Source organism: Lepisma saccharinum, chromosome 1 (genome assembly GCF_977018435.1).
Source record: "Lepisma saccharinum chromosome 1, izLepSacc3.1, whole genome shotgun sequence".
Taxonomy (NCBI): Eukaryota; Metazoa; Arthropoda; class Insecta; order Zygentoma; family Lepismatidae; genus Lepisma; species Lepisma saccharinum.
Genome location: NC_139229.1, coordinates 98,475,464 through 98,499,393, shown reverse-complemented (window position 1 = coordinate 98,499,393; position 23,930 = coordinate 98,475,464). Strand labels below are relative to the sequence as shown.

At 38.5% G+C, this 23,930-nt stretch overlaps 1 protein-coding gene across 1 annotated transcript in view; it reads left to right on the top strand.

Annotated features, from left to right (window-relative positions):
- Positions 1 to 23,930, top strand: part of LOC145998506 (ionotropic receptor 25a-like) — a 211,554-nt gene that overhangs the window by 34,349 nt on the left and 153,275 nt on the right. The window contains exons 6-8 of the mRNA XM_083134932.1: positions 318 to 538; positions 3,358 to 3,542; positions 7,991 to 8,108. Of these exons, the coding sequence (XP_082991058.1) occupies positions 318 to 538; positions 3,358 to 3,542; positions 7,991 to 8,108 (524 nt within the window). The remainder of the gene's footprint in view (positions 1 to 317; positions 539 to 3,357; positions 3,543 to 7,990; positions 8,109 to 23,930) is intronic.

The window sequence follows — 23,930 nt, the reverse complement described above, 5'->3', positions numbered from 1 at the left end:
AATTAACTTCAATCAGCTATTATTCGTCTTTTATCACGAACGAACGAAAAATGTACATAAATAATAATATTGTAAAATGGGGCTCTGTTTAATCTTGGTTCTGTGTGGTTTTGTTTTTTAACACGAGTCTGTTGTTTTATTATTATTTCTTTCCGGTTTAAAATTGCTTTTGCTGTATTGGAAATTTCATTCATTAACACTTAAAGATATCGCAAAGTTGAGTTCGGAGGTTTTCAAAAAATTATATGATTACCGTGGACAATAATTGATTTGTTTGTTTCATCATAGTGATATTTAATAAATAATCATTCTTGCAGTAATGGATCACAAATACAAGTCTCTCCTTGTAAACATGCCGACACGTCACGTGATAACGATGATTGACAAAGACCCGAAGAAGCAGCTGTCTCGACTGCGAGACGTGGACATCGTCAACTTCTTCGTGGTGGGGACACAGGCAAGCATCAAGAACGTACTCGAAGCAGCCGCTTACAGGAACTTCTTTGACAGAAAGTTCGCCTGGTACGCCATAACGAAGGTAATTAATTATACGATTGGTGACCAATAGTATAACAGCACGGGAACATTTGAAGGATATTTTAGTCTGATTGGCTGTTGCGTGCGTCTGGTCTGAAGTGTGCGGAACGTCACTGCAAGAGCCAATCACGCCACCGACTTTCTTTATGCTGCGACGGTGGATGCATCTATAGTTGGGAAGGACGGTTTTCGTCTGAAACGAGAATGGTGCAGATATAGTAATAGAAGCGCTTCGCTAAATATAGGCAGCACTTCAGGGGTATTTCAGGTATCAAAGCGATGCCCACCGAGCAAAACTTTCGCTCTGTGAGCAGACTTAACATTTTCTTCATGACGTTTGAGTGTTTTGTTCAAGGATCAACGGGTAACATGTACCCATCTTATTAACCAATAGGAATGCAACACTACCAGGGTCGGACCTGTATGTGTTTATTTAATACCTGCATAATGACAGCAAAGTAACAGTACTCTGTTAGATTAAATTAATCCTATGTGCTCTTACTGGAAGAAATAATGTACACGGGCCTGTAACGAACAATTGTCGCATACAAACATCTCAGTATTAAACACTAATGTCGTATAGAGTAATAATACTAGTGTGATATTTAATAAACAATCAATTTGCTCTGCATCATTCTATTTCAGTTACACAGGCCTCCCCGATGGCGCAGTGGTAGCGTCATCGCCTTGTAATCAAGGGGTCCTGGGTTCGATACCCGGTGAAGGTACAAAGTGGTTCGGATCCCACTTAAAACTGTAGGTCCAGTCCCGATTAGCCTTAATGTGCATAAAGTGGACTTAAAACACCAAATCAATCAATATTTCAGTTACAGTCACATTTACTTTTAAGTAGAAATACCTAACAAACAAATTGAATGGAAGTTTACTTTATAATCTCTATCATTGAACCTCGCCAATAGCGTAGTAGTTAGCATTATTACCTTGCGATCATGTCATCTGGTGTTCGATTCCAGGTGGGAGAGCACAGTGGTTCGGATCACCTTTCTTTGAACTCATAAATCCAATCCCGATTATCTTGTTTAGCATAAAATGCGACTACAACTATGGACCGTGTTAATGACAGCGGCTTTTGTTGTTGCGCAATCAACATTTATTTAACTTATATACATGATGATTAATCATAAGTTACATAAAGTGATCATGTCAGAATTACAGAGAAAGAAGAAAATATTTATATAATTTAGTCAATAGACACAAGGAGCGTATATTCCAGGCTAGCTAGGCTATCTGCGAAGCCTGAAGCCTAGAAAGTAAAATACTGAAGAGAAATCTCTTAGAAACTGAGTGAATTAAGCTGATTTGAAAAAGAAGATAATGACGATTCTGAAATTGGCATCCTGAATACTTAGGAGTTGGCAACTTGAATTCTTAGGAGTTGGCTACCTGAATTCTTTGGGTTTGGCAACCTGAATTTTTATAAGTTTGAAATACGACTACCGTTGGGATGGTGTAATGACCCCGAGTTTGCCATTACTTCGTGGTTTTATATTATTATTATTATATCTTATATTATTATTTCATGATTATTATAGTTGAACGTATTTTACAGTTAATAATTCATATATATATTCATAAATATATTAATGCCTTCAGCCAATTTTCCAATATGGCCGCCTTTATAATCGTTAACATTATACACTGATATATCTACAAGTATGAATAGCGGCAAATTTAAACAATTTATATAGATTCAAAATTAATAGTTTGATTTGCCTTTAAATGTTCTAAAGATTGTTGTAAGTTTCATTTTAATCAAGTTAGTGAAGCCTAAGTTAATAATTTCTGAGTTAAATTCTTTATATCTATTTGTTGTTTCATGTTTCTGGCAAACGCCGTTCGTTTCTCTTATATTTTGAAAGCCATTGTTGATTTATTTAAACTCTTGTGGTTTGAGAAGATCACGCGCTTTTCATTGCATTGTTGCCACCACATACCTAAATTCTCTGTGCCAGATTACTGTACATTTCTAATATATTACTGTTTGCTTTTATCAACTTCCTAGTATTAAAAGGTTATTGTGTCTGGTAACACTGTGTAACTGGGGAGGTGTTATCACCTTCCAGAAAAACAGTTAGGAGTTGCGCAGAGAGATTTGAAGTAGCAAGAGGTGATTCGCGTTACGGGAAAGATAGGCTTGCGCATCTCGTGCTGTACTGTTCGAAATATTTTAATTGTAATTTTAGTCTTACATGATATACTTGCGTGTCTATAATAAACGTAAAGTTGAACATATTGCGGGTTTTCTTTATTTCGAAAGTGTATTTCGTAGTTATGGATACCTGCATCAGGACGACAACCTCGTAGGTTGTCATTGAACTTCACCTGTGGATCCAAGGGGAAGGAACGCAGTATCTCAACCCGAACCCTGGGATTATCCAGCATGCTCTTCTGAGCTTATAAGGTAAGTGTACTTGTGAAGTGCACCGCTACACGGGACGGAGCAATGGCAACGTGGGTTCCTTGAGGAGTCTAGTCTTGTCCCTTCCTCCATAGCCTAGGACCAGGTGTCATAGTGAGATAGCCCAGGTCTTAGACTTAGCATACGCCACTGATAGACACAAGTCCCAACACTAATTATATTGTGTTACATAAATCAATCCTTAATAATCTGTGGTTATTAGGCCAATATTGAGAATACAGTAATTATAAGTTACTGTCACAGTTTAAATCAAATAATTCAATATTTACCACATCACTTGGTTAATGTGAGATTTTTTTAGTCTAGTTTTCTTGAATTTATTTGACTTCATTTCCACAATTATTAAATTTATTGTCGTTTCTGTTTACTTTGAATTTTAGGATGAGCTTCAGCTTGAGTGCAAGGACTGTAAGAATGCGACAGTGGGAGTTCTGAAACCCGCCATTAACGCAGACTACAGAAACCATCTGGAACGCTTGAAATCGGAATTTAAGTTGGACATGAAACCTAGCATTGACGCTGCGTTCTACTTTGATGTTACAGTCAGGGCGTTAATAGCTGTCAAGTAAGGATTTAATTGTAGTTCTTATTTATCAGTTTTTGTTATTAAATTTTTTTTTTTTCATAAATTTAATTTTAGCCGTTGCTACATTTCTTGTGGTTGAAGATTGATAATGATAACAGTAGACGGGTTTCAATGTGAATAATATAAATTGCATACGTAATTTGTTAATCTAACTGCAATTTACTACGGGGACACATTAGATTATCTATTCTCAAGCCTTTTGAGTTATTAATGCAAACCACACTTTCATTCATTTATTGCAATCTAGAACAAGGTGATAAGAATTATAGAAGTTCAGTAGATAGATAGTTTCCTTGTGATGACGTTATGACGGCAGAAGGTGAATGTATCCATGAAACGAATACGAAATTTGTGAGGTAGTGTTGGACTTTGCAGATAGAAAATAAAAGTCAGACAACTGAACAAAGGAAATAGAGTACGCAAATGAGGATTTCCTGGTGTCATTTGCTCTCTGCAATATCTAACTTACAGTTTCTGGCTTGTAAATTGGAAATACTGATTGATATTTATTATACACAACATGAAATATGAGTAATATGATATTTTTTATTTCAATATTTTACAATATAAACCCCAAAAGTACGCGAATATTTTTCAGTGGTATTTATATATCCTTACTCATTGTTCTTGTTCTGTAATTTAATATCTGCATATTGCAACACTGTCGTTTCTTTACTTCACATTCCAGTGATACATGCGTCATTGTGCATCAACTTTTTTACCAATACTATTATTATAACAATAATAGATACTTACTTACTTACTTCTTCTTCCCCTTCGTGCTGTTAGGCGTCGGGGTCCTTCAGCCATCTGCTAAACTCTTCCTATCTTGTGCCATTCTCTTAACTTCCATTAGTGCCTTTCCTATTTTAGTAACCATCTCTGACAGGTATTGCTCCCATTCTATCCGAGGTCTTCCTCTTCCTCTCCTTCCTTCTGGTCTCGCCTCCATTACTTGTTTCGGTTTTCTTTCTTCTCCAATTCTCATGACATGGCCATACCAGCCTAGTGTTCTGCTCTCTATTATTTCTTCAATTGATTCTACTTGTAGCTGTTCCCTGATTTTAGTGTTCCTGATTCTATCTCGTCTGGTTTTTCCTACGACTCTTCTGAGGCATTTCATCTCTGTTGCTCTTAATCTACTTTTATGTTTATTTTGGAGCGTTAAGCTTTCTATGCCATAGAGCATTGTTGGTATAATTATGGTTTTGTAAATCCTTAATTTAGTATTTTCTTGTACCTCCTTTTTCCAGACTATTGTATTACTTATTTGGTAATATATTTTATTTGTTTTTTGAACCCTGCTATTTATTTCTTATACTTTTCCATCGGCTGTTATTATTGTTCCCAAATATTCATATATATTCACTTGTTCTAGCTGTTCTCCTTGCCATTTTATTTCCAATCTCTCTTCATTTCCATGCTTTGATATATGCATTACTTTACTCTCCTTTGGGTTCACTATCATTTCTCTATCTTTGAGCTGGCCCAAAGTTTTCTGAGGCTCCTATTTTCTGTAACGCTGACCATAGTTGCTGTCGTGGTACTGTATCAAAGGCTGCCTTTAAATCCAGAAAGGCTACAGACAGTTCTTTTTCTCTGCTAAGAAATTTATCTATGGCTTGTCGTAGCGTGAAAATGTGATCTTGCGTTTGTCTTCCTCTTCTGAAAGCTGCTTGTTCTTCTTCTAACTCCTCCTCTACTTCATCTCTTTGCCTTCTTTCTAAGATTCTTGTGTATATATTTTTAGAGCTACTGAAGATAGACAGATTGTTCTATAGTTTTCACATTTTACAGTGCTACACTTTTTGTGGATTGGTATGATCATATTTCTTTCCCAATCTTTGGGTATTTTAATTCTCTTCCATGCTTCATTACAAATCTTCCACAACCATTGTACAACTTTCTTTCCTCCCATCTTTATTAGTTCTGGGTATACTCCGTCTGCTCCTGCTGCTTTTCCTAATTTCACTCTCTTTATTGCATCCTCCACTTCTTGCATTTTTATTTCATCTCTTCCATCCTCTTCTACATTTGCACTCTCTGTTGCATCTTCTTTATTCATCTTCCCATTATCATCTCTAAATGTGTTTTCGTAATACTTACTCCATGTCTTCAATATATCTTCAGTTTCTGTTTGGATCTTTCCTGATTCATCTTCTATGTTTCTTATTCTCTTCCCATATTTTCCTTTCATTGCTTTTACTGTCTGCCAGAACTTTCGACTATTCCCTTGATAGTTTTTCTCTATTTCTAACCCAAACTCTTCCCATGATTCTTTCTTTGCTTGTCGAACTGCCTCTTTTGCTTCATTTCTCCTCTGAACATACTCATTCCATTTCTCCTCTGTTTTATTTTCCATATACCTCTTCCATGCTTGTTTCTTCCTTTTAACGATTTCTTTAACCAAGTTATTCCACCATCTTGATCTTTTCTTTTGATATCCTACAGTTGTTAAGCCACAAACTTCTGTAGCTGTTTTAATCAATACTCTTTTTAGAATTTTCCATCTTTCTTCTAATTCTTCTTCGTCTTTGTTCTGGATACTTAGCTCTCTCTCTCTTTTGTTCAACTCTTCCTTCACTTGCCTTTTAAATTCCTTTTGCTTACATTCTGTCCTTAGTTCTCCTATTTTAATTTTTGTGTACTTTACTTTTTGTATTTGTTTAGGTTCCTGAAATCTTGTTTTCATTATTAATAATTTATGCTCGGTGCTTAGTTCTGCACTTCTGTACACTCTGACATCTTGTATTGCATACATTGTATTTTATGTGTAAGTGAAATAATCTATTGCACTTCTTGCTCTTCTCCTTTCTACTACAAATGTTATTTTATGTGGAAAAAATGTATTTCCTATAAGTAAATTATTGTCTATACAATATTCAATCATTCTCTCTCCATTGCTATTTTTCACTGTTTCTGCTGTATGTTTTCCCATACACTCGTTCTCCTTCTCTGATCCATTTCCAATTCTGGCATTCCAGTCTCCCATGATGGTCACATGTCTAGCAAAGTCCTTAGCCTTATTTATAGTATCCTGTAGGTTGACATAGAAAATATCTTTTTCACATTCATTTGCATCCTCTGTAGGTGCATAGATCTGAATAAATGATATCTTCTCCTCCATTTCCATATCTACTGTTAATATTTTTGATGTAATTGGTTCCCAATTTACTATTTTCTTTGTACATTCTTCTTCAAATATTATACATACACCTTCTTTTGCTCTTGCTTTCCTATCTACTCCTGAGAATATTAAGGTATATCCCTTATTCATCAGCATCTCTCCTGATCCTTTCCTTTTGGTCTCGCTTATGCCTAAGATTTTAATCTTGTATTTTTCCATTTCTTCTTTTATCTCACATTCTTTTCCTGTCAGAGAGGTTATATTCCATGTTACAATAATCATTTTCCTTTTCTTGCCTTGTCGTTTCCATTTCATCTGTCCGGCATCTACCGTATGGCTTCTCTGAATAAAATGAATTTCAACGCCACGTGGGTTATTAGCCCTACGGTGAGTCTAGCCGAATGAAGGGGCTGCCTTCTTATGGCTTTCCGGCCTGCCAATTTGGAGGGTTTACTCCCTCGCAGTGTCACAGCCATTCTGTTGCTCCCAACTCCGCCTGTGACTGTCTGGTTCTAGACTCTTTTGGACTGATGTCCTCATCGACTCTAGGCCAGTACTGAAAGAGGCTGCTGCCCCTCGTCAGGGATTTTTATCGACTTTCCAGTCTAGATCCACAGTGTTTAGCGAAATCAGGGTCACCTCGAGAAGGATGTGTTCATCGAACACGCACTGCGGTCTTGGCAAGGGAGAGGTTTATGTTCACTTCACCTTACCCTGGGTCGCCCCTCGAGTAAGTAAGTAATAGATACTGGAGATGAAAAATGGAGATTGTTTTCAAATAATGGGTGTATCTAGAGGGTAATAAATGTTGTAATAAGGTTGAAGTCTAAATTGATTACTTGATCTGGATTCACAGTTAGAACACTTGGCCTCTGAGACAAGAGCTTTACCGCTGACCTATTTTCCACCATAGTTTAGTCTAGATACAAATAAAATTATCGAACGTAAAAAGTAGTGGCTTCTACTTTGAAACAGTTCGAAACAGTGTGAATCGAGCGTCAGTGTTACACAACGATACACCAACATTTGAACGCTCTAGATCAGTGGTTCTCAACCTTCGCTGCCCGCGGTCCGGTAAATTAGTTTTTTTTAAAAAAAAGCTGTACCCCAATCCTAATAATTTTACTCGTAAATACCTTTCAATATGAAATTTTACATAAAAATAGATTATGGCGTAACGATAGACAGCATTAGTGCTATTATGTCTAAGCACTTGGACAAATATAATATCTGGATTTACCCAGTTGTAAAGATAAGGAGGACAAACTACGTTCTTGAATGTACTTTCTTTCTTTTACAGAACGATTAAAGAACGTGGAGAATGGCCTACTGACATGAAGTATGTGACTTGTGACGAATATGACGACAACAATGCCCCCACAAGGACCAACTTAGACTTACAGAAAGCTTTGAAAGAGGTAAGGTTTTGAAAGTGTTGGTGTGAATTATGGCTCGTGCCTTCTTGTCAGAAGTTAGAACTTATTTTCCGAATAATGAGGAGATTATAAACACATCATATCGAACACGGCATGGACGTACGACATTCATAAGTAGTTACTACAGGAGAGAGATGCGAGGGAGATTGAGGAAGGGTTTCTCTCTCTAAACCCTCCCCCCCATTTTCAGACTGGCTTCCTCCCCCATTCTCCTTTTCTCTCTTCAGTTAGAAGGGGGAAAGGAGACCAAGTTGAACCTGAGTTATACGTATGTCAAAGAGAAAATAATACGTGTAACCAGTGGCGGCATTTGGGTTCCAAAACGGGGTGGGGGCAAATACAGTATATTTCCCTTTGTAGATAAGATTTAGCATAGTGCGGGGGCAAAAGTAGGGAACAGTGGGAGGGGTACTGCCACCCCCCTAGCCCCACCTAATCGCCGCCACTGCGTGTAACTGAGAATTACTTAATATCGGATTTAGATACCATGCTAATCTTTTACGAATGATGATAAAATGTGATATAATGCGATGCCTAAATATTCAGCTACTCCAGTCTTAATTTTATGTGGATCAGCATCTACTTCTTGTGTAAATTTTACTTTCTGGTGAAGTGTGTAAACTTTGCTCTTTCTGTTGTCCATGGCCGACCAGTAGCAACTGAAAACTCTCATGTCTGTGACATTGTTGTAGCTTAGTTACGTAGAAATCAACTGTATTTTATGAAAATTAGTACGTATAACACAGAATTACGTATAAATATATTACGTACAAACAAGGTTTACCACAGTAATTTACGTATAAAACAGAATTACGCAGCAACTGTAGTTTAAGCAGGGCTCGAAATGGACCGGACCCTAATTGCGTTCTGGTTCGTGGATATCTGGAACCTGGAACTAAATTGTTCATACTCTACAATAGCACATATTATAGCATTTATGAGTCATTCCACACGAACATATCCATATCAACACAGCCCACAACCTGAGCAACTCCGATTTTCATGAAATTTGAGGAGTTGAAACTATGCATGGAACTTAGTAACTATGAAAATTTTGAGTCTCCTGCGTCTTGTAATTGTTAAATTATTCAAGGTCAAAGTTCGCATAAATTGCCCTTTTTTAGCCCGCTTAGCTATACTAAATGTGCTGTAACTCCTCCCCTATTTCACCTAGGAAACTCAAATATAGCTTATTGTACAGGGAATTGAACACGCTTTCCAGTGATGCCTAACTAACTCACTAACTAACTAACTCTCTAGCCTTCTTAAACCCGAAGGTTCATGGCTGCAGCAACACAGGCCTTCCATCTGTCCCTATCTTGAGCAAGATCTATATACTCTTTTCCATCCCTACCGATTTCCCTTAGGTCCATCTCGACGTTGTCCCTCCATCTTCGTCTTGGCCTTCCTACTGGTCTCTTACCATCAGGTTTCCCAACAAGAATCCTGAAAACTCCTCTTTCCTCTCCCATTCGTGCCACATGGCCTGCCCACCTCAGTCTTCTTGATTTAATTATTCTAATAATGTCTGGACATGAATTCAAATTATGTAGTTCTAAATTATGTAACCTTCTCCACTCACCTGTCTCCTCATCCCTTTTAGGTCCAAATATTTTCCTAAGGATCCTATTTTCAAATACTCTCAATTTATGTTCCTCTTTCAATGTAAGGGACCAAGTTTCACACCCATATAATACTACAGGCAAAATTACGGTTTTGTATATTTTAACTTTTAGATTCTTAGATATTAAACGAGAAGACAAAAGTTTATGAAGAGAGAAGTAACATGCATTTCCTGAATTAAGCCTACTTTTTATTTCCTCTTTAATATAATTTTCATTTGTTAATATTACTCCTAAGTATTTGAATTTGGAAACTGTTTCAAACGAGTTGTTATCAATAATTAGATTTTGATTTTTGGATGCCTACCTTTGGATAAAAAATATAATTTTGCCACGTGACCTTGACCTTTGGCCTTAAATATATCAAAACACGTCATCACCAGAAATCGTGGAGAAAATATATTTGGTCCCTCATGCCGTATTCTAAAACATATCAAGAAATCATTCTGGGACTGCAATGGGATCAGAAGATACAAAATAATATGTGTAACTATGTGACTGATAAAAGCCCCATTACATGAATATAAGTTTTTATAGTCACAGTAATGCAGTATAAAGTAGACACATGTGTTTGCAGGTATAAGTAGAAGAAAATATTAATTCCCATGAAATAAAATAGTAGCATATTGCAAAACACAGTATTTTAAAGTTTCACTCGACTTTTTCGAAGGGAAGCAACATTCAATGGAATACGTATTTCATGGTCGCTTTAGTGTCAATAGTTGTACTATACACCATGGGTGCTGATCGGAACATCATATTTATAACATATCGTGTATAGATATTTTACGAACTTAGACTACTAATGAGGATAATATAATAAATTAAAAACTTATATATGTTTCGTTATTCATTTTATAGTCCTAGTTCAATTTAGATAATTAATGTTTCACCAAATTGTTATCTTGTTGGTATTTCGAAGAAAGTACTTTTAGTTTCCTGAGATAGGGGATAGGATTAGGCCACTTTAATGACGTTTGCAGGCACAAAACCATGCTCGTTGTCACTCGGAACAAGGAGTGCTTCTTTTTTATTGCAGTTATAGTTCCCATTCCAGGCACGTACCAAGATTGATTGATTGATTTGTAGTTTAAAGTCCACTTTATGCACAGATAGGCTAATCGAGAATGGACCTACAGTTTAAAGTGGGATCCAAACCACTATGTGCCTCCACAGGGTATCGAACCCGGGAACCCTTGCTTACAAGGCGACGATGTTACCACTACGCCATCGGGGAGGCCCACGTACCAAGATAGAACTATATTTCGGATCCAAGCCAAGTGTTTTACATGTTATAATAATGATGATAATAATAAAGCTTAATTAAGAGGTTGAGATAATCAGTGTATCTAATAAGCCAATTACATTTTATACTAGGGTCATTTAGATTGAAGTGGCAACACTGCTGTGAATCGCATGTTGTTTGTCCGGGAGACAAATGACGAGCGTAGTGTGTTCCTGGGCAGTGTAGCGATCGGATCGACGTGTTCGTGCTCACGTATTACGGTGTGTGTGGTCAGTGGACGGTGTTAATATGAGGTATGTATGACATAGCTCCCTAAACAATGTTTACCCGCGCAGAAACGTTGTCCCCGAAGTGGTTGTTTCATGTTTAGGAACAAATCAAAATCGTAGGGGCTCATATCTGGGGAATATGGCGGGTGTTCAAGTACCTCCCAACCCCATCGTCGTAAGAGAATCCGTGCCACATGGGCAGTATGACATGTGGCGTTTTCGTGAAGCAGAATTGGTCCAGACTGCAGAAGATGAGGTCGTTTGCGTCGCCAAGCTGGCCGCAAATGATGACTCAGGTACGAGGCTTAGTACGCAGCATTTACGGTAACCCTTTGTGGTACTTGATGTGAGAGGATAATGCCTTCGTGGTCGATCACGTGCCACCTGTAACTTGATGAACACACGCTGTTCTGCACGGGTAAACATTGTTTAGGGCGCTATGTCACACACACACCTCAATTTAATACCGTAATACGGGAGCACGAACACGTCGATCCGATCACTACACTGCCCAGGAACACACTACGCTCCAAGGCAAGGTACATAGAGATTAGGTAAAGCCATCCGAAGATTGCCGACCTTGCACGAACGCGTGACGTCACCGGAGAGGCAGTGAGCTCGGCTGAAGCAGACGGCCCCTAGCATTTATATGGGAGATTCAGAGAGCGAAAGTATATTATTACTTTTAGGAGGGGTAAAATATTAATTGTCATCATCCAAGATGGTATTGAGGCATCCTTTTAATGATTAGTAACATAATTGAAAAGGCGCTACTTTTAAAAGGGGGCAAAGTACATGTGAAAAAATGTATTTTGAAAATCCATATTTCTGAAACTTTCTGGCCGATGCGCTACAAAGGAAGTTGAGTGTTCTCCTTTAGAATTTCGTCATTTTACAAATCGTAATATAATTTTAACAAAAACGTGGCATGCTAAAGAAGAATTAAAGAGTTTTAAAAATTATTGATTAATAGACTTAGTTTACTTTACTTCGCTTATCTGTCACATATAGCTGATCGCAAAGATGAGGATGCGTGATGATATGATGAAATTGATGAATGGAAAGTAGACCTATGCCCAGAAGGGGATTCGAACCTGGGGGCCCTAGGCATCGTAAAGCGTTGTGCTAACCACTTCGCCACGGAGGTCAGCATTACAAGGAAATAAACAGAAAATGACAATCATATGGCATCTATGTTTTAATATGCGAGAAACATTTGCGAGGAGGTTATTGAAGTAACAAATAATTATTACTAGACGTTGTGATGAAAATTATTAATATATCTGAAATATCGAGAGTTGAACTTGCAGTCTCTAAATGTACTTTTAGGGTTACGCAAAACCTTTACTCAAAATTGCTAGTGTAAATTTATAAGCTATTAAAATTTAAAACTCATTCCTGTTCGAAAAGAGAAACTGCCAAGTCAAATTAATATTTCGTATAAATACATATATTTTTCTTTCATGAGGCCAGGACAGTATTTGGAGGGGACGGTGGCTTGGGAAGGCTATAGCCCCGGATCTCGATCTGCAAAGGGGCTTCCAGTGGGAAAACATCGTCCAGAAGAAGGGGCGAAATGATTCTTTTTAAATGGTGCAACGTCCCCCGGTTGGACACCAGTCATCACAAAGTTAGTCCGCTACTCCTTTAGTCGGGAACATGAGAATCTGCAAATCAACAGGGCTTGCTGGGTAGAAAAGAAACACAACACTGTTTTCAAAGTTAAAACGCAGTTTTATAAACGCGTATATTTCATAATCACTTACCAGTACAACACTAGAACATTCACTACTAACGTTGGTATATTCCTTCACATAAAGCGAAAGTCAAAGAACATAATTAATTGTTTACTTTCAACTTATCGGCAAGAAGAAAACTCGGAAAACCAAAAACTATACTTCAATTCTCCCCGTTTCCAAGTTCTTATTATTCCTCACCTTCCATTGTTTTTCAAACTCAGTCTGTCGTCAGGTGAGAAACATTCAGGTTAGTTCACTTCCTCGGCTGAGATTAGAAAGTGACGTCAACACGAACAGATTTTGACGTATTTATAAACATATATAAAAGTTCCAACTACAACTGTATCAGTCTAACTATAATTATCTGTGACAACTTGCACATTATTTGAAATAACAAACATTTTAAAAATCTTAACTTCTTATAAATATAAAATCTTAAACTCTCAGGTTCGTTACAATTGCCCCTCGTCTGGGGAAAATTTTTGAAGAAATTGTAATTTACAAGTTCTGAAAAAATTTTGAGTACATAAAGAACATTGAATTATAGTTTATATTGACAATTGAATGACTCATTCTTGGCTTCTCTTCATTTGACAAGAGCTCAGAAGGGACGTAGTTTACAGTATCCAAAACAGAATGTAATCCAGGATAGTTAATCAGCCAATAAGCAGTGAATTCAGGCAATGATTGATTCCATATATTTATTTTCTTCTCCAGAAAGACATTGTAGAAAACTGTATAGGTTTCGATAAGCAATGAACTGAATCAGTACTTTTCCATAGCACTTCAAACTCAACACTCTTCTTGCTTCTGTGCTTCTAGAATAATGCCTTTAAATTCCACACCAGCAATATAATAACTCCTGCTTATAGGAATCAATCCAAATATTTACTATATGGACCTTCTTTCAGAGGTCTACGGATTTATACATCCCGATTCTATCCTCATCTTGGACCTTTCGGATGTACCGCACTAAATATATATCTGGAAAATCCTCCTTCATTTGAACAGGAGTGGTAACAAACAACACATCAACTGCCTTTTTCTTAATACTTATTTCTGTCTGGTGCAGTTTTTATAAAAAGCATTCGCCAGAGGAAGTCAGAACCAAAACCTTCTTAAATGAATCCTTTGGTGCTAAAATTCAGACCACCGATTTCCAGTTCTACTTGTCTACCATCTAACACTCTCTTCTTGAGTCTTCTGGAAAATAGGTACACCAGTTTCACATATGGATTTTTTTTTCACTTGACTGTCTCAAGCTACATTTTCGGTCAGCAAAAAGAATTTACATATTATCCTTGTATTTTACGTCCCGTCGAGTTCACTTGCCTAAACGAAGAGGAGACACTTAGAAAAGGTCGACGTTTGTTTGACATGATTGGGATCGCTGGTTGTGCAGAAACTCTCTAGTAGTCTCCACTGCTTCTTCCTGCTCTGAGGCAGCATCATGTCTTGGTGAGAAAGAACCACAATTGTCACCTCTACGTCGTGGAGAGTACCGTCTGAGCGGACTACGGCTACGTCGTTCTTCGTAACGCCATCTGTCTGGAGAATTCTGCTCTTGTTCTGGACGAGGCCTGTAGAAATTGCTCTGTCTTTGGTTTTGATCTTGGTTGAAACCTCTCCTGCCTAATCCTCTGTTGAATCTTCGAGGTCGTGAGAAATTTCCTCCTCGACTCTCTGAATCCGTCTGGATATTCCGGATCTTAAAACTTTTATTGCCTGCAGCTTCTTTATTCTTAGAGTCTTCCTTATTCTTCCAGGCATCAGGGTCATCATAAATATCGAAGTCCTTCAAGAAATGTGTCAATTCATCCACACTTCGTGGAGCGTGCGCCAGACAAAGATTCCGAATGCGATACGGCAACTGTCCAATGATCAAATTAAGAACTTCGCTCTCATTAAAATTGTCAGCTAGGTTTCTGTACGCAGCGTAGACACTCCAGGCAAAACTCTCTAAGTTGTCGTGGACCAGGCGAGAATACCTTCGGTTCCTCACAGCCGCTAGTTGTCTTTGTTTTGCCTTTTCTGATGCAAATTCATCCTTAAAGCGTGCGCAGAAATCAGCATAATTCACAAAGTTGTGCATATTACCAGCTAACCAATGCTCAGCCTTGCCGGTGAAAACCCGAGGTAATAATTCCAATCTATAGTGCTCTGGCACTTGCATTAAGTCGAAACTGACATTTAATTCACGCAGATATCTTTCGGCAGATTGAGCTTCGATATCGCCTTTAAACTTAGGAATGTTCGCGATATCAGCCATTCTGGGCATCTTAAACTCTGTTCTTCGTCGAGGAGAAAAACTGTCATTACTATCCTTTTCTCTAGGCCTCTTGCATCTATCAGAAGTTGTGGTATTACCGGGGAAGAAAGGGTTTGGAAGTACAACTGGAGGTTCATAGGCAGTAGCTTCTGGGTTCAGTCCTCGGATTGGATCAGGCAGTATATCGGAAGAGGTTTCTGGTCGAATCTGTAAATTATGGATCTTTTCCTGCAGTTCACTGACCCTACTTATAATTGTAACTGTCTGTTCCTGAATTTCTTGGCGAAGAGATACTTCCATCTTTTTAGCCTTCTCATGGAGAAAATTAACCTTTTCTCCAGCTTCTTTTATTTCAACTTTCTGTTCTTGCACTATATTTTCTATGAGTTCTGTTCGTTCACCAAAGGTTTTTAGTGCTACATTAATAGACTCTACAGAACTCTTTAATTCTTGAACTCTCTCTGGAGGGTCACATTCAGATTCTCTTCCAGACTGGACAATTTCAAGGCAGGTTTCCATATTCTTCTTCAATTGCTCCTGTTCCTTCTCTATCCGTCCTTGCCGAACTGTTAAGAACTCTAGCTGCTCTTCCACAATTTCCTTTACCCTTTCGTCCACCTTTTCAGTGACTTTAACACTAAGCTTTTCTATCTCTCCTCTGACGCTCTCTACCTGTTCAAGTTTATGTTGAGAGAATAGAGCCTGTAGCTCTGACCTTAGTTTTATATCTTCCTGTATCCTCCTTTCTTCCTGGTTTTCAATCAATGCACGGAAAATATCTAAGTCTTCTTTTCTCTTTCTCTCTTCCTCCTCTTTCTCTTTCCTTCTCTTTACTTCTTCCTCTTCTTTTTCCTTTTTTCTCCTTTCCTCTTCCTCCTCTTTCTCTTTCCTTCTCTTTTCTTCTTCCTCTTCTTTTTCCTTCTTTCTCCTTTCCTCTTCCTCTTCTTTCTCTTTCCTTCTCTTTTCTTCTTCCTCTTCTTTTTCCTTCTTTCTCCTTTCCTCTTCCTCCTTTTTCTCTTTCCTTCTCTTTTCTTCTAAATCCTGTTTCTCTTTCCTTCTCTTTTCTTCTTCCTCTTCTTTTTCCTTCTTTCTCCTTTCCTCTTCCTCTTCTTTCTCTTTCCTTCTCTTTTCTTCTATAGACTCAACCATGAGTTTAAAATCCATCATCTCCTTCTTTCGAACTTTCTCTATCTGAGCCATCTCTTTCTTACGCTGTTTCTCCTCCTCTATTCTTTCCTTCTGTCTCCGCTCCTCATCCTTCTGTCTACGCTCCTCATCCTTCTGTCTACGCTCTTCATCCTCCTTTTCTTTCTGTTTTCGCTCTGCTTTATCTTTCATCAACCAATCAAGTAGCCAGTGATCTGATGAGGGTTTGGTAGGAACGCTCAGTTCTGGTTCTGGTGCTGACAAGCATGATGTGCATCGCATCTCTTTATTTGATGCCAACGTTACTTCCTGCCCATCACAACTACTATGGAACCTCTGCAAACATTGGCAACACTGGAAGAATTCCCTGTCATTGGTAAGATCATCACAGCATCCAAACTTGGTTTCTGCATCCATTGTCGTTCTTCCTCTGCTTCGCAGATTCATTCCTGTCGCGTCTTTCTCCATTCTACTACACCGTCTATGGCTCTTACCAGTTAATACCTTCACTTCACTATCACACTTTTACCTTCGTGAATTCCAAGGACTTTCACTATCACCTTCGTGAATTCTATGCACGAGCACTTTCAGTATTCACTAAATCGGGTATTACGTTTTAATTGCTGAAATAACTTTGCACTCAAGCCCCACGATTGTACCAAAATAACTATGCACTCGAGCCCCGCGTTGGTGTGCCAAAATAACTATGCAACGTCCCCCGGTTGGACACCAGTCATCACAAAGTTAGTCCGCTACTCCTTTAGTCGGGAACATGAGAATCTGCAAATCAACAGGGCTTGCTGGGTAGAAAAGAAACACAACACTGTTTTCAAAGTTAAAACGCAGTTTTATAAACGCGTATATTTCATAATCACTTACCAGTACAACACTAGAACATTCACTACTAACGTTGGTATATTCCTTCACATAAAGCGAAAGTCAAAGAACATAATTAATTGTTTACTTTCAACTTATCGGCAAGAAGAAAACTCGGAAAACCAAAAACTATACTTCAATTCTCCCCGTTTCCAAGTTCTTATTATTCCTCACCTTCCATTGTTTTTCAAACTCAGTCTGTCGTCAGGTGAGAAACATTCAGGTTAGTTCACTTCCTCGGCTGAGATTAGAAAGTGACGTCAACACGAACAGATTTTGACGTATTTATAAACATATATAAAAGTTCCAACTACAACTGTATCAGTCTAACTATAATTATCTGTGACAACTTGCACATTATTTGAAATAACAAACATTTTAAAAATCTTAACTTCTTATAAATATAAAATCTTAAACTCTCAGGTTCGTTACAATTGCCCCTCGTCTGGGGAAAATTTTTGAAGAAATTGTAATTTACAAGTTCTGAAAAAATTTTGAGTACATAAAGAACATTGAATTATAGTTTATATTGACAATTGAATGACTCATTCTTGGCTTCTCTTCATTTGACAAGAGCTCAGAAGGGACGTAGTTTACAGTATCCAAAACAGAATGTAATCCAGGATAGTTAATCAGCCAATAAGCAGTGAATTCAGGCAATGATTGATTCCATATATTTATTTTCTTCTCCAGAAAGACATTGTAGAAAACTGTATAGGTTTCGATAAGCAATGAACTGAATCAGTACTTTTCCATAGCACTTCAAACTCAACACTCTTCTTGCTTCTGTGCTTCTAGAATAATGCCTTTAAATTCCACACCAGCAATATAATAACTCCTGCTTATAGGAATCAATCCAAATATTTACTATATGGACCTTCTTTCAGAGGTCTACGGATTTATACATCCCGATTCTATCCTCATCTTGGACCTTTCGGATGTACCGCACTAAATATATATCTGGAAAATCCTCCTTCATTTGAACAGGAGTGGTAACAAACAACACATCAACTGCCTTTTTCTTAATACTTATTTCTGTCTGGTGCAGTTTTTATAAAAAGCATTCGCCAGAGGAAGTCAGAACCAAAACCTTCTTAAATGAATCCTTTGGTGCTAAAATTCAGACCACCGATTTCCAGTTCTACTTGTCTACCATCTAACACTCTCTTCTTGAGTCTTCTGGAAAATAGGTACACCAGTTTCACATATGGATTTTTTTTTCACTTGACTGTCTCAAGCTACATTTTCGGTCAGCAAAAAGAATTTACATATTATCCTTGTATTTTACGTCCCGTCGAGTTCACTTGCCTAAACGAAGAGGAGACACTTAGAAAAGGTCGACGTTTGTTTGACATGATTGGGATCGCTGGTTGTGCAGAAACTCTCTAGTAGTCTCCACTGCTTCTTCCTGCTCTGAGGCAGCATCATGTCTTGGTGAGAAAGAACCACAATTGTCACCTCTACGTCGTGGAGAGTACCGTCTGAGCGGACTACGGCTACGTCGTTCTTCGTAACGCCATCTGTCTGGAGAATTCTGCTCTTGTTCTGGACGAGGCCTGTAGAAATTGCTCTGTCTTTGGTTTTGATCTTGGTTGAAACCTCTCCTGCCTAATCCTCTGTTGAATCTTCGAGGTCGTGAGAAATTTCCTCCTCGACTCTCTGAATCCGTCTGGATATTCCGGATCTTAAAACTTTTATTGCCTGCAGCTTCTTTATTCTTAGAGTCTTCCTTATTCTTCCAGGCATCAGGGTCATCATAAATATCGAAGTCCTTCAAGAAATGTGTCAATTCATCCACACTTCGTGGAGCGTGCGCCAGACAAAGATTCCGAATGCGATACGGCAACTGTCCAATGATCAAATTAAGAACTTCGCTCTCATTAAAATTGTCAGCTAGGTTTCTGTACGCAGCGTAGACACTCCAGGCAAAACTCTCTAAGTTGTCGTGGACCAGGCGAGAATACCTTCGGTTCCTCACAGCCGCTAGTTGTCTTTGTTTTGCCTTTTCTGATGCAAATTCATCCTTAAAGCGTGCGCAGAAATCAGCATAATTCACAAAGTTGTGCATATTACCAGCTAACCAATGCTCAGCCTTGCCGGTGAAAACCCGAGGTAATAATTCCAATCTATAGTGCTCTGGCACTTGCATTAAGTCGAAACTGACATTTAATTCACGCAGATATCTTTCGGCAGATTGAGCTTCGATATCGCCTTTAAACTTAGGAATGTTCGCGATATCAGCCATTCTGGGCATCTTAAACTCTGTTCTTCGTCGAGGAGAAAAACTGTCATTACTATCCTTTTCTCTAGGCCTCTTGCATCTATCAGAAGTTGTGGTATTACCGGGGAAGAAAGGGTTTGGAAGTACAACTGGAGGTTCATAGGCAGTAGCTTCTGGGTTCAGTCCTCGGATTGGATCAGGCAGTATATCGGAAGAGGTTTCTGGTCGAATCTGTAAATTATGGATCTTTTCCTGCAGTTCACTGACCCTACTTATAATTGTAACTGTCTGTTCCTGAATTTCTTGGCGAAGAGATACTTCCATCTTTTTAGCCTTCTCATGGAGAAAATTAACCTTTTCTCCAGCTTCTTTTATTTCAACTTTCTGTTCTTGCACTATATTTTCTATGAGTTCTGTTCGTTCACCAAAGGTTTTTAGTGCTACATTAATAGACTCTACAGAACTCTTTAATTCTTGAACTCTCTCTGGAGGGTCACATTCAGATTCTCTTCCAGACTGGACAATTTCAAGGCAGGTTTCCATATTCTTCTTCAATTGCTCCTGTTCCTTCTCTATCCGTCCTTGCCGAACTGTTAAGAACTCTAGCTGCTCTTCCACAATTTCCTTTACCCTTTCGTCCACCTTTTCAGTGACTTTAACACTAAGCTTTTCTATCTCTCCTCTGACGCTCTCTACCTGTTCAAGTTTATGTTGAGAGAATAGAGCCTGTAGCTCTGACCTTAGTTTTATATCTTCCTGTATCCTCCTTTCTTCCTGGTTTTCAATCAATGCACGGAAAATATCTAAGTCTTCTTTTCTCTTTCTCTCTTCCTCCTCTTTCTCTTTCCTTCTCTTTACTTCTTCCTCTTCTTTTTCCTTTTTTCTCCTTTCCTCTTCCTCCTCTTTCTCTTTCCTTCTCTTTTCTTCTTCCTCTTCTTTTTCCTTCTTTCTCCTTTCCTCTTCCTCTTCTTTCTCTTTCCTTCTCTTTTCTTCTTCCTCTTCTTTTTCCTTCTTTCTCCTTTCCTCTTCCTCCTTTTTCTCTTTCCTTCTCTTTTCTTCTAAATCCTGTTTCTCTTTCCTTCTCTTTTCTTCTTCCTCTTCTTTTTCCTTCTTTCTCCTTTCCTCTTCCTCTTCTTTCTCTTTCCTTCTCTTTTCTTCTATAGACTCAACCATGAGTTTAAAATCCATCATCTCCTTCTTTCGAACTTTCTCTATCTGAGCCATCTCTTTCTTACGCTGTTTCTCCTCCTCTATTCTTTCCTTCTGTCTCCGCTCCTCATCCTTCTGTCTACGCTCCTCATCCTTCTGTCTACGCTCTTCATCCTCCTTTTCTTTCTGTTTTCGCTCTGCTTTATCTTTCATCAACCAATCAAGTAGCCAGTGATCTGATGAGGGTTTGGTAGGAACGCTCAGTTCTGGTTCTGGTGCTGACAAGCATGATGTGCATCGCATCTCTTTATTTGATGCCAACGTTACTTCCTGCCCATCACAACTACTATGGAACCTCTGCAAACATTGGCAACACTGGAAGAATTCCCTGTCATTGGTAAGATCATCACAGCATCCAAACTTGGTTTCTGCATCCATTGTCGTTCTTCCTCTGCTTCGCAGATTCATTCCTGTCGCGTCTTTCTCCATTCTACTACACCGTCTATGGCTCTTACCAGTTAATACCTTCACTTCACTATCACACTTTTACCTTCGTGAATTCCAAGGACTTTCACTATCACCTTCGTGAATTCTATGCACGAGCACTTTCAGTATTCACTAAATCGGGTATTACGTTTTAATTGCTGAAATAACTTTGCACTCAAGCCCCACGATTGTACCAAAATAACTATGCACTCGAGCCCCGCGTTGGTGTGCCAAAATAACTATGCAACGTCCCCCGGTTGGACACCAGTCATCACAAAGTTAGTCCGCTACTCCTTTAGTCGGGAACATGAGAATCTGCAAATCAACAGGGCTTGCTGGGTAGAAAAGAAACACAACACTGTTTTCAAAGTTAAAACGCAGTTTTATAAACGCGTATATTTCATAATCACTTACCAGTACAACACTAGAACATTCACTACTAACGTTGGTATATTCCTTCACATAAAGCGAAAGTCAAAGAACATAATTAATTGTTTACTTTCAACTTATCGGCAAGAAGAAAACTCGGAAAACCAAAAACTATACTTCAATTCTCCCCGTTTCCAAGTTCTTATTATTCCTCACCTTCCATTGTTTTTCAAACTCAGTCTGTCGTCAGGTGAGAAACATTCAGGTTAGTTCACTTCCTCGGCTGAGATTAGAAAGTGACGTCAACACGAACAGATTTTGACGTATTTATAAACATATATAAAAGTTCCAACTACAACTGTATCAGTCTAACTATAATTATCTGTGACAACTTGCACATTATTTGAAATAACAAACATTTTAAAAATCTTAACTTCTTATAAATATAAAATCTTAAACTCTCAGGTTCGTTACAATTGCCCCTCGTCTGGGGAAAATTTTTGAAGAAATTGTAATTTACAAGTTCTGAAAAAATTTTGAGTACATAAAGAACATTGAATTATAGTTTATATTGACAATTGAATGACTCATTCTTGGCTTCTCTTCATTTGACAAGAGCTCAGAAGGGACGTAGTTTACAGTATCCAAAACAGAATGTAATCCAGGATAGTTAATCAGCCAATAAGCAGTGAATTCAGGCAATGATTGATTCCATATATTTATTTTCTTCTCCAGAAAGACATTGTAGAAAACTGTATAGGTTTCGATAAGCAATGAACTGAATCAGTACTTTTCCATAGCACTTCAAACTCAACACTCTTCTTGCTTCTGTGCTTCTAGAATAATGCCTTTAAATTCCACACCAGCAATATAATAACTCCTGCTTATAGGAATCAATCCAAATATTTACTATATGGACCTTCTTTCAGAGGTCTACGGATTTATACATCCCGATTCTATCCTCATCTTGGACCTTTCGGATGTACCGCACTAAATATATATCTGGAAAATCCTCCTTCATTTGAACAGGAGTGGTAACAAACAACACATCAACTGCCTTTTTCTTAATACTTATTTCTGTCTGGTGCAGTTTTTATAAAAAGCATTCGCCAGAGGAAGTCAGAACCAAAACCTTCTTAAATGAATCCTTTGGTGCTAAAATTCAGACCACCGATTTCCAGTTCTACTTGTCTACCATCTAACACTCTCTTCTTGAGTCTTCTGGAAAATAGGTACACCAGTTTCACATATGGATTTTTTTTTCACTTGACTGTCTCAAGCTACATTTTCGGTCAGCAAAAAGAATTTACATATTATCCTTGTATTTTACGTCCCGTCGAGTTCACTTGCCTAAACGAAGAGGAGACACTTAGAAAAGGTCGACGTTTGTTTGACATGATTGGGATCGCTGGTTGTGCAGAAACTCTCTAGTAGTCTCCACTGCTTCTTCCTGCTCTGAGGCAGCATCATGTCTTGGTGAGAAAGAACCACAATTGTCACCTCTACGTCGTGGAGAGTACCGTCTGAGCGGACTACGGCTACGTCGTTCTTCGTAACGCCATCTGTCTGGAGAATTCTGCTCTTGTTCTGGACGAGGCCTGTAGAAATTGCTCTGTCTTTGGTTTTGATCTTGGTTGAAACCTCTCCTGCCTAATCCTCTGTTGAATCTTCGAGGTCGTGAGAAATTTCCTCCTCGACTCTCTGAATCCGTCTGGATATTCCGGATCTTAAAACTTTTATTGCCTGCAGCTTCTTTATTCTTAGAGTCTTCCTTATTCTTCCAGGCATCAGGGTCATCATAAATATCGAAGTCCTTCAAGAAATGTGTCAATTCATCCACACTTCGTGGAGCGTGCGCCAGACAAAGATTCCGAATGCGATACGGCAACTGTCCAATGATCAAATTAAGAACTTCGCTCTCATTAAAATTGTCAGCTAGGTTTCTGTACGCAGCGTAGACACTCCAGGCAAAACTCTCTAAGTTGTCGTGGACCAGGCGAGAATACCTTCGGTTCCTCACAGCCGCTAGTTGTCTTTGTTTTGCCTTTTCTGATGCAAATTCATCCTTAAAGCGTGCGCAGAAATCAGCATAATTCACAAAGTTGTGCATATTACCAGCTAACCAATGCTCAGCCTTGCCGGTGAAAACCCGAGGTAATAATTCCAATCTATAGTGCTCTGGCACTTGCATTAAGTCGAAACTGACATTTAATTCACGCAGATATCTTTCGGCAGATTGAGCTTCGATATCGCCTTTAAACTTAGGAATGTTCGCGATATCAGCCATTCTGGGCATCTTAAACTCTGTTCTTCGTCGAGGAGAAAAACTGTCATTACTATCCTTTTCTCTAGGCCTCTTGCATCTATCAGAAGTTGTGGTATTACCGGGGAAGAAAGGGTTTGGAAGTACAA